General features: G+C 36.6%; 1 protein-coding gene across 1 annotated transcript; it reads left to right on the top strand.

Moving 5' to 3' along the window:
- Positions 1-3,126: 3,126 nt before the first annotated feature.
- LOC117619952 (DNA replication ATP-dependent helicase/nuclease JHS1) lies at positions 3,127-15,202 on the top strand. The gene is made up of 34 exons (XM_034350030.1): positions 3,127-3,653; positions 3,911-4,078; positions 4,154-4,378; positions 4,717-4,779; positions 5,050-5,214; positions 5,309-5,350; positions 5,434-5,495; positions 6,149-6,281; positions 6,372-6,482; positions 6,610-6,706; positions 6,897-6,979; positions 7,111-7,176; positions 7,603-7,758; positions 8,270-8,325; positions 8,432-8,489; positions 8,604-8,714; positions 8,808-8,864; positions 8,985-9,119; positions 9,215-9,463; positions 10,484-10,558; positions 10,724-10,845; positions 10,963-11,035; positions 11,132-11,236; positions 11,383-11,550; positions 11,913-11,982; positions 12,066-12,217; positions 12,595-12,672; positions 12,772-12,864; positions 12,955-13,092; positions 13,735-13,774; positions 13,880-13,953; positions 14,088-14,225; positions 14,503-14,622; positions 14,944-15,202. Exons 1-34 carry the CDS (start codon positions 3,195-3,197, stop codon positions 15,100-15,102), a joined length of 4,101 nt encoding a protein of 1,366 aa, XP_034205921.1. The 5' UTR covers positions 3,127-3,194; the 3' UTR covers positions 15,103-15,202.
- The last annotated feature ends 335 nt before the right edge of the window (positions 15,203-15,537 follow it).

The raw sequence follows: 15,537 nt of genomic DNA, 5'->3' as shown, positions 1-15,537 counted from the left end.
TGTGGGTGAGGGTAGTGAAGTGATTCTGTGTAGTTTTGCGATCCTAGTGTTGCCACGAGCGTGTAGGATTTCACAGATCTCGATTTGGAGTCCGTTTGAGCCCCGAACGGATTTTCCATATTACGCGATCCCGGGGTGCAGTGTCGTCGAGCTGTCGGATCGCACTCAATTTTAGATATGTCGTTCTACATGATTTCAGGATCGTGTAGGATTCGACGGATCGCGAATCGGAGTCCCGGATACTCCGAAATCGCGAACCATGGGGCTAGGGTTTGGATTTTAAGCGATAACGCGATTTTGGCTAATCCGACCGTCCGTTTCGGACCAAATTCACGGAACATGGTTCTTTCTCCGTGAGAAACCTTTAGAGAATCCCAGATTGGCCATCGGAGATCGTGGACCCCATGGGGTTCCGGATCGGCCAGTCTGACAGTTTATCGCTTAGAACAATTTCGGATCTTTTAAGACCATTCAAATTGTCTAAAAGGTTAAGTGGGCATAGGATTGACTTTAAAAATGAGTGCACGCATTTCTAGGAGCCTGGGGCAGGGTGTTTAATTTAATTATTTTATTGAGCAATTTATTAATTTAATATTTATGGTTAATCAGGCATTAGAGGCCAGACTGAGCCTAGGAGGGACCTTCAAGAGGTCCAGCTAGCTCGGACCAGCAGTGAGTGGACTTTCTTTCATAAAGGATTTTATATAAATGAGTTATATAAACGATTTATATAAATAAGTTTACATAAATGTTTTTATATTGATTTTATATAAATAAGTTTTTATAAATGAGTTTATCTGAATAAATTTCAGTATTTGATCTTGAATAAGTGTTATTGCATGTTTTCCGAGCATGAATTGTAGCGTAAAAAATCTTTATTTTTATATTACTTAGTTGAGCAGCAGACTTGAGATTTGTGATACAGAAATGGCAGCTTAACTCAGAATTATCATATTACAGAGAATTATCAGGTTTTTCTAAAATAGTTGTTTTAGAACCACCATGTACCCGCCTTTTATTTGGTGATTACCCTCAGATGGACCGATGTCTGTGGACATCAAGTCTGTTTACAGTTCAGTCAGTGCACTTAACTTTGCCTCACGAGTTTCGGGGACGCTCGGACCGTGAGTGCCAGGATTTGCGGCTCGGCAGACTTGGTGTCCCGAGACTTGCCAGGATTTGCGGCTCGGCTGACTCTATGTCCCCAAGACGTCCAGGATTGCGGATCAGGCTGACTACGGTCCCCTGCATCCTGCCAGAGCGGCTCGAGTCGACTTGGTGTCATCGAGACCTGACGGCAAATCAGGCTGATCATAGTTCCCTGAATCCTGCCAGCTTGCGACTCGGATAGACTTTGTGTCGCCGAGACTTGCCAGAGGAATTGACGGATTTTACAGGGGTACAATTAGGTGGTAATTTTAAAGGAATTTGAATATTTTTATACAGCTATTGCTTTCAGTCATTTTATACTAGTTTTCTCAATATTCGCACATGTTTTACATCTCCATATAATTGTTCAGTTATACGAATTTATATATATACATTTATATATGTATTTAGATGAATACCTTATATTAAACACAATTGAACTCTAGCTTTTCTGATCAAGTTATTTTTACCATGGGGGTTATTATGGTTATAAACTGTTTTCAAGAACATTGTTTTTGTCCACTCACATTTTCAACTTGTTTTTCGCCCCCAGGATGTAGAAGTGCGCAGGCATCCACCACCGGGCCACTCCTAGCTTCCGCGCCACCAAGAAACGTAGGATTTTGTTATAAAGTCCTTGAAATCTTGTAAATTTTTTTAGAAAATGCTATGATATCTAGTTTTAGTGAGAAACCTGAACTGGCGAACGGTTGATTGGATTTATTCTGGCAGTTGGTGGAAAATTAATTGCTTGTTTAACATGTGGAAGATTTTGGGTTTAGACAAAATACAGGGGAGACTCTGCCGAATTTTCGGCTGGAGTCTAAGGGAAGTTTTAATAGTAATTGTAACAGGAAGGGTAAAAAGGTCATTTGTGCCCGACATTCGCCAGGTGTCGGACACGCACAGGACTTGGCTCGAATTCCAAAGTGAAATTGGGATCGGGTCCTGTCAGTATATGTATCATATTACTTGATACTCAATGATTAACAAACAAAAAAAATTGAATATTCAATGAATGCTACATCCATAAAGAATTTATAAAATAAAAAACTTAATCTTCACAGCTAATATTGGTCTTCCACTTCCCATGAAACTGTTGGCATCCCAATCTTAACGAAAAAACTTAATCTTCACATCCGATATTGCTTGTTGTTTTTGGTTTTTATGGAAGTTTATTCAGATTTTAAAAAAAAGGACATGAATTGTTAAATTCGAATTTGGTTTGATACTCAAAAAACTAAATAATGCAGAGCAATCACGAAAGTATAAAAAATAATAAAGCAATACAGAGTACTAGAAAAAAGAAAAAAAAAATAGCAGCATAAATGTTACCTATCTTTCACTTGAACAAATGGAGGAAGCCTGCAATTGAAAAGCAGCGTAACTCTTGGAGTTGTTAAGTCTTCAATTCGGATAAAAGTATTTGGGCGTGGATAAAAGTAGTTAGGTTCAATTCGTATTAAAGCCTGTGAAATTCAGATTAAAGCATGTGAAGCCAATTGCCAATTAAACTGCCTTGCCAATTATTTATTTGGGTTGTTGTTAGCTTCATGGGTAATTAATTTAGAAAAATGAAAGTTTGCTAGATTAGGATAAGGGTAAATCAAGAAAAATCTTATTAAAATATTATTTTTTTCTCATAATAATATCATCAAATAAATAAAAAATAAAGAATTAACTATAGTTAAACCCATTGACATGTGTCAACGTTTAAGAAGGACTTTGAGAGTACATCTTGAGTTAAACTAAAAATGCTCCTCAAATAATCTTCTCACTCTAAACACCTCAATATAGACTTTCCAATGTGATGACATAAATTACAGGCTCTAACCCGTTAAAGCCCATTGAGCCGGGTCAGTTCATCTTCACCCGTAAGCCCAACTCCAGCCATTTTATATTTTTCCTTTTGGAGCCGTATGCTTCGTTTGGGCGGGAAAATCACAAATCAGCTTATAAGCACCGAAACCCCCAAATTCCAATCTCTCTCTCCCTCAATTTGAACCAGCAGACCAGAAACTGGAAGCTACCACACCATTACTCTAATGCCTCCACGAAAGAAACCCCTTTCTTCTTCCACGACGTCTGCTAAGAAATCCAACTCGAAAGTTCAGCCTCAGCCGTCCAAGTTCGGCATCCAGCATTTCTTTGAGCGCCACACCCAGAACTCTCAGAACCCCAAAATATCAGCAGTTTCTGCTTCTCAGCAGAACCCTAAACCCCTTCCAGCTCCCGCCTCTTCCACCGTTGCTCCGGCACTATCGGTTCCGGAGATCCAAAACCCTGCGCATATTGATACGGGTAATGCCGTTTTAGCTTCGGGAAGTCATGAGATTCGGTCGAATTTGCTGTCAAGTAGTAACAATAGTATGTCGCACAATACGCCTCCAGAGAATTTGAGGGCAGTCGGAGTTGTTGGTGAGGAGGAGAATATGGAAGATGAGGCTTCGCCGGAGATTTCAAAGTCCAAATCTTTTAAGCGCTTCAAGTTCTCGCCAGGAATGGTAAAATTTTAGCTTCAACGTTTTATGATATAGTTTTCATATTCCATAGCTTTATGCTACCATTGATGGAAATGCTTGAGTTTTACTGATAGTATTACTGGAATTAGCCTCAATTTGTTGTTTGTTTTACGTGTGAACGCCTAATCAATGCTAATTTTATGATATTTATATGCCTGGGAAGACTTTTGGTGTTTTAATTTCAACGAACTTTTCTTTCCTTTTATAATTTGATTTTGGGAATGTCAACATGGTGATAGTTGATAAAGCAGAGCCAGGATGATGGAGGTGATGAGGTGACATGGAGGATATCTCCGGTAAATGAAAGACTCCAAGCTGTTTCAAAGCGCATGCCGGAGATTATTAGAGTGCTGGCGGACTCTTCAAGGCTTAAATCTTTCACCATTAACCAATGCTCGCAAAAGAAGGCATGTTTATTTGTTAATTTCTTTTTCTTTTAATGGTTTTATTATCAGATGATTAACCAATGATGAAATGTACAGACTTCTCCGGTTAAAGATGGAAAGGTTGAGAAGTGGCTTCCTTCACAGACACTGAATACTTCTGAAAGATCTTTGGTATCCCTGAATAAGGTTGGCGTAAAGAGGGTTAACCCAGATCAGGATATGGATAGTAACGGAAATGTGAGCGATATGACTATCTCTGGAAGAGCTAGTAGGCAGAGTCCATTCCGAACACCACCTTCTCTATCGTACTGCCATGATAAGGTAATTATGACTTCACAGTGAACATATTTAATTATTTATGGCTTTGTTTGTACTTTGCAATTCATGGAAATGGAGAAAACGAGAAAGGGAACATTCTCTTAGACTGGGGTTTGATCAGGGCCCAAGAGAAAACAACAAAAAGAACAGAAAGATATTTATCTTCTGCATCTGATACTTTGTTTTGTTTGCATCAGTCATGTTCTAAATTAATTTTCCTCTGTTCTTTATTTGATTCAAAATATATCTATACTATATCTATATCCCTTTTCTGTCTTTGGAGCTGCTAAGTAGAGGTCATGGAATGATCTTTCTCTAATTGTGCTTTAACTGAAATGCAGCTTACGAATGGTGTTGCATGTAATGAAGGTTCTGATCAGCCGGGGTTAAGGCAGCATAAAAAGGTTTGAATGTAAAAATTATCTATTTGAGACCAAATTCTGGACCATGTTGCTCTCAGATCAATCAATATTTATGATATATATTCTTTCTCCTGATTTAATTAATAGATTATCTCATGAATCATACTTCAAAAAACAATTAATCAGTTATTTTTCAAAGTTGCAAGTCTGCCTGGTTTTTCTGAGCTGTGTGGCAGGCACGAGTCAATTATATCTTCTCATGGTCTGGTGCAAATTTAATTTTTTCTCTTCGGTTTTTGACTATTCTTTTAGGCATTGCTTGAACTGTTAGATCAAGTGGAAGATGTTATTTCTGTCGAAGATTCAGTATCTAATGATGTGGAGGAATCTCCATTTCAATTTAAAGATAGAAAAGGTGATGATATGCATGTCAAATTGCATCAGAAATCTTCCTATTGTAATTTCCTTGTATTGGAGGTATGGTTTACTACTTTAGCATCTCTTTGTTGAAAGAACAGAGAGTTTCTTCAAGATTGGTTATTCTGCAACTTTTTTGTTTTTTCTGCTACAGGTATCTGACTGTGGACTTGCTGACTCATCTGATGCTCATAAGGTTTCTAGTAGGCAAAATCATCAAATTTGAATAATCTGTTCTATGATTACTTATGATAATAAAGATGTACCATTGATTTTAAGGTTCTTCGGTTACTGGATGAGCAATGTGGAGAGGAGCATGCTGTCTATTTACAGGATGAGTGGTAAGTAGTTCATGATGTCTTGTTTCGATGTCTTGTTTCGAAGCAGTTTAATACTTATGCTATTGTTTCTTCTGAAATCATTTCCCAATAATGTGGTACTCTGTCTTATGAGTATCCTTCAGAGTTTGATTATTTCACGCCAAAATAGAAATGCGCTTTCTGTGTGATTTCAGTTTGATCCAGCCTGATAGGGAATTTTTTATAGTATTAGCATATACCTTGAAAGGCTTTTCGTGGTTTCATTGGCCTCATCTCCATAGTTATCCACTTTAGGTAATAATGCTCGAGCATACTTAAGTATAAGTGTGGTGTATTGGCTGTAATTTGGGTTTACAATTTCTGAAGTTAGGCTAGGGGATGAGTCATCTTTACGGGCATCAGTTTCCCCTGTCTTTAGAGACATTCCTTTTAATATTCTTCATTTTGGATTGTGGACAATCTCTTGTTAACAGCTAAGAACATTTTTCTGTAACTTTAGAATTTTAGCATAAGGTCTTTGTTTTGTAAATTTAAAGTATCTCAAAGTTTTGCACATTCGGATAAAAATGAATGCTCTTGGTAGGAAACAAGACTAGTACATTAGAATTCAAATCATGTGTTCAAAATATGATTAGTAACAATGTCATTCTTCTTTTCAATTCTATTTTTCTCAGGTTTTACAGTGTCATTGCACCTGGAGATACTGTCAACGTTATTGGTGAATTTGATGACAAAGGACAGTGTCATGTGGATCATCACCATAATTTTATAATTGTTCATCCAGATGTGCTAGTGGCTGGAACTAGGGTACTACTGCCTGCTTGTTCAAATATTCTGGACATGTATTTTGTGAGTGTTGTTGCCCTATTTAGTTATAATAAATAGAAACACTTTTAGGTTGCAGCTAGCTTCAGTTGCCCGCGGCGAACTGTCCTGGATGAGAGGCTAAAAGGCAATGAGCATTCAAGTGCAGCACTAAGTGGTACAATATTGCACCAAGTTTTTCAGGTCTGAGAACCACCCTATGATTTTGTAAACTTTTAAATATCTACAGACTTGGTTATGTATTTTTTTCCATGAAATATCCACTAAGCTTTGTTCATCTATAATGTGGAAAAGTTCTTTGTTTTTGTAGGCTGCACTTGTGGAGGAGACACCTACAATAAATTTCTTGGAGGAACACACAAGATTTGTGCTCCAGAAAAACATTGAGAACTTGTATGCTTGTGGAGGTTGGAATTTTTAAGATGTTACTTTGAAATAATTTCTAATTTCTCTGTCATCATCATTCAGGTTAATTTCTATATTTGTGGTAGATTGTTATCCTCTTAAATTGGTTTGTTAGTAATTTGTTAAAATTTGATTAGTCAATTTTATGGATCATCTTATTAAAACTTGTCCTCTTTCATGTGTACTTTGCAGTGAACGAAAAGGGCATGTACAAAACGTTGATTGAGGCCGTCCCAAGAATATTGAAGTGGGTTAACCTATTCAAAAACACCCAGGTACACCCATTTTATTTATTTATTTATTTTCTGTGTTCACAATTAAGGTGAAGAATTTTTTTAAATTGCACATCTTAAAGCAACCGTAGGGTGTAGAGACTCTTAATCTGAGGCTAATGATATTGTGGCAGAATTCAGAAGTTCCTTCAGTTGATTTTGGATCTGACAATGGGATGAAAAAGGTCAAATTATCTGAGGTAAGGCATCACAGTTGGTATATTTGTAGGTAATTCGTTGGTCTATCCTTTAACAATGTTGCATCTGTGGATATGTTTCCACATATGTACAACTTTATGGATCATGTACATGGAATTCATGCAACTTACCCACTTATTTGGCAGCATGCATGAGTTAGGTACCTTCCTGAGTTTGAGAATTGACTGGTTTTCCTGATACTGGATATATTCACCTTGCATGTATATGCATCCATATGCTAATTGACTTTATAATGGTTTCTTGTACTTGTATTTGCCAGTTGAAGGAATTCCTGGTTATGCGAAGTTTGTGCTTGTAAACATGTTTCTAATTTGTGATTGTTGTATGTTTTCTTGTGTTATTGTATAATGATGTGCACTCTTTTCAGAAGCATTATGCCATCTCTGAACTAGATCCATTTTCTGTAGGTAATTGATATTGAGGAGATGGCCTGGGCTCCGAAATATGGTCTGAAAGGCATGATTGATGCTTCTGTCAGAGTGAAAGTTGAATCTAACAAAAATGAATCTCATGAGATGGTTATGCCTTTAGAGTTCAAAAGTGGGAAAATACCTAATGGCCAGGCAAGAATAGTCTCTTCACTTGTTTACTGAAACTTGTCTAAAATGATATTAAACTTGTGTAATGTATTCCGTACTATTAACTTATGTTGCTTAAAGCTTTTCATACAGCTGTATACATAAGGCCTAACCAATTAGTAATTTAATATAGCACTAACCAATTGTTGGACCCATTCCACAATTTATGGTATGATCCAAACTGTTCATTGTTTATATTTAAAAATCATTAGTTACCTAACTATGATAAAATAAATAGATGAACCCAATATTTTGATAAACAGTGAAAATATTCATGGTAAGAATCAAATGGCTTAATGATTTCCGATTTGGGAAATTCTGTAGGGAGATCCTTGAATGAGGACCTAAAAATTGAAAGGTCCGGATTCTAGGATTACAGTATGGAGTGAGCCCAAATGAGTGGTTAGCACTGGATTAACTTATTATTTAGTGCTTGAATGTTCTTGTATATAAACATATATTTCTTTATTTTGGCTCATGCTTGTTATGTATGCAGTCATCCATGGAGCATACTGCACAAGTGGCATTGTACACTCTTCTTATGTCGGACAGGTTCTTATTCACACAATTTTGATTTCCAAAGAGCCCTGGCCCCTCGTACAAGTTATTATCATTCATAAAGATTTTCATTCATTTGCTCTCTATCTCTTGTCTTCAGGTACCAGAAGCATATTGACACTGGTCTTCTATGTTATCTGCAGTCAGATCAGACACAGGTAGTGTCAAGTGCACATGCATCATGTATTTCTCTTTAGGTTTTTAGGGCGTATCGATGGAAAAAAGATTGCACGTGTTGAATTAATTAATTAATTTTTAGTAAAATAAAACAGGGAGTTGCGGTTAGAAGATCTGACCTGGTCGGGATAATCATGCGACGTAATGAACTTGCAAATGATGTCCTTAAGGCATCACGAACACAAGTACTGCCCCCGATGCTAAAGGTATGGCGGTTGCTAAAGGATCAGCCGTGTTTTCATGAAGCTCTTTACTTACTGTCGTTTTGATTCTTCCATTTTTTCCTTTTCCTGCTGTAGAGTCAGAGCATGTGCAGAGGTTGTCGCCATCTAAATGTTTGTACCATCTATCACAAGGTAATTCTATTTATTCGTGAAAGGTACTGTCTAGCATGAATAATCGTTCCTAACAGTGCAAAAAAAAAAAAAGAAAAAAAAAGAAGTGTTTATTATTGGCCATCACCTTTAATGCCACAGGCACATGGAGGAAGCTCAGGGAGCAGTGGATTGGGAGACTTATTTGATTCAAATACACATCACCTAACAAATGCTCATGCTGCTTTCCTAAGGCTGTGGGATTGGTTGATTGATTTGGAAGCTAAAGAGATGCAGGTGCCAATTTTGAAGTCACTATTTTGATAGTGTAATAATGGTTTAACTTCCAAATTTTGTTATTTGATATGCTAGCACCTTTTTCCCTTCTTCAGCTTGTAAAGAACGAAATATGGCGGTCACATAATTCGAAGAGAGATTATGCCGCGGGTTGCCTTTCTTCTGTTGTTCTTGATTGGAAGCTTCCATATTCGAAGTCTAAAAAAGATAACAGATTCGTGTATCATTTTCTGCGTAATGGTTTGCCTTCTCTCAGCGAGAGGACATCTAAGGGAGATTTTTTGAATGCTGCTTCATCTCCAACAAAAGAAGTGGATTGCGCACTAAGATGTGGTGACTTTGTGGTATGCTTTATTTTCATAATGTTGTTTCTGCGTAGTTCACATGAGGCTATTTGTACAAGTTTGACATAGAGGGTTTACAATAGGTGTGCACTCTCCGCACTCAAGTTTGTTTATGTAGAGTCATCTGAACTATAACAGAGCATGTAATGTTTATTATTCATTTTCAAGAATCTTTTACCGTCACTGTCATCTTGTATTTTCAGCTTAGTACATATTTTGATGCATGCCAGTTTATTGCTGTATGGAGTTAGATATGTAAGATGATTTCCTTTTCATTGAGATCTTCAGATTTTTAGTTAAGATGTCCAGGGCAAGTATCTGTGAAGCATGATTTCTGTTCTCTGATCAGCTATTCATATCTGTCTCATATCAGTATTTGGATAATATTGTAGTAATACTTGTTGGACAATCTTGGGGTACATATATATATATATATATATTTTTTGAATAGAAAATTTAGTAAATGCATAAACACTTTGACAATAAAATTTGGAACTATAAAAATTGATCTGATACATTTTTTTTTGGGTTGAGAAGAAGGAAATGTATATGATACTACTTGCCTGCAATTTTCTTGATTAGATTTATGCCTTTTGAAGTTATTTTTCTTTCTTTCTTGGATGGGGTTTCTTGTTCTGCATAATAATATTGCAAGACTTGTTTGGCTTTCCTGTCATTCCCTAAGAACTCAATCATGTAAAATAAACCAATTAATTAAATATAAGAGTTCATATTTTTTTTCTTCAAAAGAAACTATATTATATAAACTGTAATGATCAAGGATTCCAAGAAGTTGCAGTTGGGCTGTGCATGCGTGCATGCTTGTTCTATGCAAGATAGTTATTACGAGTCTACTTCTGTTCTCTCCTGTTTTCATGTTAATGGATGAGAATTAAAGAACAGGACACAATTTTTCACATATGTTATATACTGGAAAATTTGCTATTACATAATGCGTAGTTGTTCGTATTTATCTTCACTAACAATTTAAAAATTATTGGTTTTTTGTTTATTGTGTAGATACTTAGCAGTGAATCTAGTCATCTACCTGTCGCAAGTGGGATTATAGCGGATATAAGTCACTCCCATGTATCTGTAAGGATAATTTCTGCCATCTTTCTGTAAGCTGAAAAACTGGCTTATTAGTACTTACCTGCCCTTTTGGCAGATGTATGTTCTATAGCTAGTGGATGTTATAGTGTTAATCTCCTAAACAAATGAATCAGTTTTATAATTCTAATATCTTCTGCAAAACTCTAGGTTTCTTTCTCTAAGCTCTTACGACTTCCTGGGAGCAGTCCATCTTCAGAGGCAAGTCATCTCCTTCAGGAGATCTGGCGGGTTGACAAAGATGAATTCATGACATCATTTTCAGTAATGAGGTATTGCATGACTATAATTATGCCCCAACTATTTTGTGAAATTTCCTTTTCCAAACTATCTGTCATAATATAGATGTCATGTACCATGTCTAAATTCATGCTTGATTTTGTTGCTAGGTTGAACCTTGTTCAACTTTTTCTTCAAAGTGCACGAGCTGCTCACGTGAGAAAAATGATTGTTGACTTAGAGGTGAGGTTGAGTGACTTGTATTGCATAAAATTTAGCATCTTTTTGCTAACCTCCAACTCACATTTCTGATGGTCTGCATCTGTGCATTCCTTTTAGGCTCCTAGATTTGACAAGGGACGTATATTGAGCCAGGATCCAGCAATATCTTATGTCTTGTCCCAGAGAAATTTAAATGTTGATCAGCGGCAAGCCATTCTTAAGGTTTCCTATAATTTTTTTAGTTTCCTAATACTTATGATCTCGATTTTCTCTCAAAAAGTCTGTTTTCCTGAGCCTAAGTGTCGTTGGTACTAATCTGTCAATATCCATTGCATGTGGACATTCACTAATTCAATAAATTTATCCAGATACTTGCAGCAAAGGATTACGCACTTATACTAGGAATGCCTGGAACAGGCAAGACATCTACGATGGTGCATGCTGTGAAAGCCTTGTTGATTAGAGGTGCATCCATTTTGCTTACGTCCTACACAAACTCTGCTGTTGATAATCTACTTGTCAAATTAAAGGCTCAGGTCATCTCTATTTCACATCTTTTCATAGCATATTTGTTTTTTGTTTTCTTTGTTTTCTTTGTTTTTTGTTTTTTGGGCTGGGTGGGGGTGCTTTCTTTTCATGCCATGCATTATGTCCAGGAAACACATGCTGCCCTGAAACCAAATTTCTTGTTGCTATTTACTCCAATTTTCTTTACCATTCGTTCTAACCTGGGGCCATTCTTACTCACTTAGCACTATTGGGCATGATACTAATCTTAGTTGATGTTTCTTTTTGTGCTCTCCTTAAATTTATGGCTGTATGGTTTACCCGTTTCTGTGCCATATCTCGTGTCTAACACTACATTGGGTTTCTTTGTATTTAATTTAAAGCATTGCAGAATATAGATTTTTTACGCATTGGAAGACATGAAGCTGTGCATGAGGAAGTTCGAGGGCATTGCTTTTCAGGTCAGGTTTTATATAATTGAGAGCATTTTCTCAATATATCTCTTTATTTCTTCTCAATGTTTTAACAGTGGTTTCCGTGACAGAAATGAACATACAAAGTGTGGAAGACATTAAATTAAGACTAGACCAAGTCAAGGTGGTAGCTGTTACATGCTTGGGGATCACCAGTCCCTTGCTTGCCAATAAGAGATTTGATGTATGCATCATGGATGAAGCTGGACAAACCACCCTTCCAGTACGTATATACTTAGTGATGGATGTCTAGACAGTGCAGTTATAGATAAATTCAACTGGAGTAGGATTTATATGGAGAGATGAGATGCTTTTGGACAGTGCACTTTCCCAAAAGTTTATATCAGCTGAGGATTATTTTCCTGTTGTTAACACTTCAGACTTTATGTTAGTATTTATCCTGTTGACAATAAAGATTTTAAAAAATTTCATCTCAGCTTGTTTTTCATGTTACATTAGTTGGAGACGGGTTGCAATGGATTGAGTTTATTCAATGTTTCTTTTTAGGATTTATTTTAGTCTAGATGAAAGTTGAAGTCACTGTTTATCAAGAACCATCTCAAAGTTAACGGATTCATGAGAAATTTTCTTTCCTCTCAGGTATCTCTTGGGCCTTTGATGTTTGCATCAAAGTTTGTTCTGGTTGGCGATCATTATCAATTACCTCCTCTGGTCAAGGTGTATATCTTTGTGTGTGTTTGTGGGGTTCTAATTAGTTGTTATGCTCTTAATTTTGTTCAATGAAATGCTCTGTGCTTTTTTTTTTTTTTACTCTAGAGTACAGAGGCTCGAGAAAATGGAATGGGGGTAAGCTTGTTTTGCAGGCTCTCAGAAGCGCATCCTCAGGCAATCTCAGCCTTGCAAAGCCAGGTTATTATACATTTACAATTAAAGATATACAATTTTAATTTTTGTATCACTTTCTGTAGCAGTGATACTTACCAAGCTGTTTGCATCCAGTACCGTATGTGTCAAGGCATTATGGAACTGTCAAATGCCTTGATTTATGGAGATAGATTGCGCTGTGGCTCTCCTGAAATAGCTAATGCCAAACTCAACTTTTCAAGTTCAAAGTCTTGTTCGTCGTGGATACAGGAGGTTTGATTGATTTGCAAACCAATTCCATATTCCTATTGAATTAAGTTGTCATGTCCATACATGGTGTGTGCTTGCATGAAAAATTATACCTGGAACCTTGTTTGGCCCATTGATATGGGGTAATAGTAGTACAGGGATACGGATATCAGAATCTTTTGACACAGCTTTGTACATCTTTCCTCTGCTTCTATGTTTCAGATACATCCTTCCATGTTTTCTACCTTATTGTGTTGTGGGCATGGAAAACTAATGAAATATCATGCCGAAGGGTTATGACATGATGTTGATTACAACCTTTTAGCGTGTTTCAATCCCAGATTGTGCTTAGGGAATTCATTAAGGTGTGATTTTGAAATGGATTAGGTTCAAGCCGATCGGGTAGATGAGAAATATCACTTGAAGAAATTTAATGGTGGTATCTGTTTATTTTGTAGAGCAAAGTGTGTCTTGTCATCCACGACCTTCAAGTTGTGTGAAATAGAAAGGATTAGTTTCAAGTGAATGCATTAGATACTCTGCCCTAATTGAAAAACTCGTTCTATGAAATTGTTGTTTTGGTTTGAAAACTGACTGCAGTTTTCATGTGTGAAAAACTCATTTAATTCCAATATCTTTAGCAATTTCTTATCTTCATGGTTGCAGGTGTTAAATCCAACCAAACCAGTTATATTTATTAATACAGGTTTGTGGAAGTACTCTTGTTTGCTTTCCATAATCCTTTCTACTGAATAAACAGTATTGGTTTGTGCCTTGGTTTTTCTAATATTCATCCCTTTTCACAACATAGATGCTTTACCTGCTTTTGAGGCAAAGGATCACAAGATTGTGAATAACCCGATGGAAGCTCACATAATTGTACAGGTTTGATCTTTGCTTGAATATATAATGCAAATAATGGTCGTTGCTTTAGGAAAATATGTTTGTTCCTTTTAAGTTGTGTGAGGCAAACCGTTTAAGTATATTGTACTGAAATAAAATCCTCATTTTGCTTATAGGTTGTGGAGGAACTAGTTAACAGTGGAATTAAGGAGGAAGATATTGGCGTCATCACCCCATATAACTCTCAGGCAGAGATTATCCGGCTTTCCATCAATCATACCTCTGTGGAGATACATACCATTGACAAATACCAGGTCAGGTTGACAGGTTCATGTCTAAAATGATGTCTTATCGCTTTCCTCTAAATTTGATTAAATTCACAGAACTTTTATGAAATAATAATACATATTGGGGTAATCTGTACAGAAGTGTTGTAGCCTTTAATAAAGCTACAAAGTTTAAGAGCCTATTCAGTATCCTAGTAATTTTGCTCTAGCTTTTGGCTTTGCAACCTAAAGAACAATGACAAAACGATAAAATTTCGATTATCATCAGTCCACTATCTCTTATTTGCAATTTTGGTTTATCCAGGGAAGAGATAAGGATTGCATACTAGTGTCTTTTGTTAGGTCAACGGAAAATCCAAGGAATTGTTCTTCTTCACTGCTTGGAGACTGGCATAGGATTAATGTGGCTCTTACTCGTGCCAAGGTAAGAATCACATTGGTGTTCTGCCTCGATTAGAAAATCCCATCCCACGTAAATTTCAACATATCTTGCACATGGTGGTTGCATTTTTAGTTTTTTAGTTTGTCTTCTTTTCTGTGCTTGATGATTTATCATGAAAATAAACTATGAGATTAAAGAGAACAAAAGAGGAAAGAGTTAGCATCCTCAGTTTTTTAGTTTGTGTTGTTTCTGGGGATAGAGAGCATCTCAGTTTTTAAATTTAAGAGAAAGGGGGGTCTGAAGCTGTCATCTATGTTTTTTGGAGTGATCTCAGTAACATGTTTTCTATTATTTGTTTTGTAGAAAAAGTTAATAATGGTTGGATCATGCAAAACCCTATCAAAGGTTCTGCTAATGAAGCTTCTTATTGAGAAAGTTGACCAACAATCCGGCATCCTAAATGTATCCAAAAAGGATATCAACTTTAAAAGAGACCAAAAGAGATGCTCTCAGGCCAGATGAATGTAAATTTTTGATCCGGTCCTGTTTTTGTTAGTGTACATATATGTTGGTTATTTCTGTAGAATATTTGAAAGATGTATAGAAAAGAACAGTTCTCTCTCTCTCTCTCTCTCTCTCTCTCTCTCTCTCTCTCACACACACACACACACACACACACACACACACGGATTGCCTGGGCGGGGTGAGAAGACATGCCTTTAAACTGTCAGTTCTTAAGCTTTCATGACATGAAGATTAATTTGACTGCATGTTTAGTGCAAATGTGACATGCGACTATATTAAAGAGATACCACTTATATTCTTGAATTTTATCTCCCATCTAGCATTGGCTCTAAACTTAGCAAATGTGCAACTCTCTGAACTGTAAACTATCAAACCAACCAGTTATGAGGTGTTATTTTCACCCAATGGACAGGGGAAAGTAATGGCAATCAC

Source organism: Prunus dulcis, chromosome 2 (genome assembly GCF_902201215.1).
Source record: "Prunus dulcis chromosome 2, ALMONDv2, whole genome shotgun sequence".
NCBI classification, from domain to species: Eukaryota; Viridiplantae; Streptophyta; class Magnoliopsida; order Rosales; family Rosaceae; genus Prunus; species Prunus dulcis.
The sequence above is the reverse complement of the archived record's forward strand: the minus strand, read 5'-3'. Positions and strand labels throughout refer to the sequence as shown.

Coding starts and splice junctions, on each gene's coding strand:
- LOC117619952 (XM_034350030.1), top strand. CDS start 3,195: ATGCCTCCACGAAAGAAACCCCTTTCTTCTTCCACGACGTCTGCTAAG. Junction 5,215..5,308: donor GTAATTTCCTTGTATTGGAG/GTATGGTTTACT, acceptor TTTCTGCTACAG/GTATCTGACTGTGGACTTGC. Junction 8,715..8,807: donor TACTGCCCCCGATGCTAAAG/GTATGGCGGTTG, acceptor TTCCTGCTGTAG/AGTCAGAGCATGTGCAGAGG.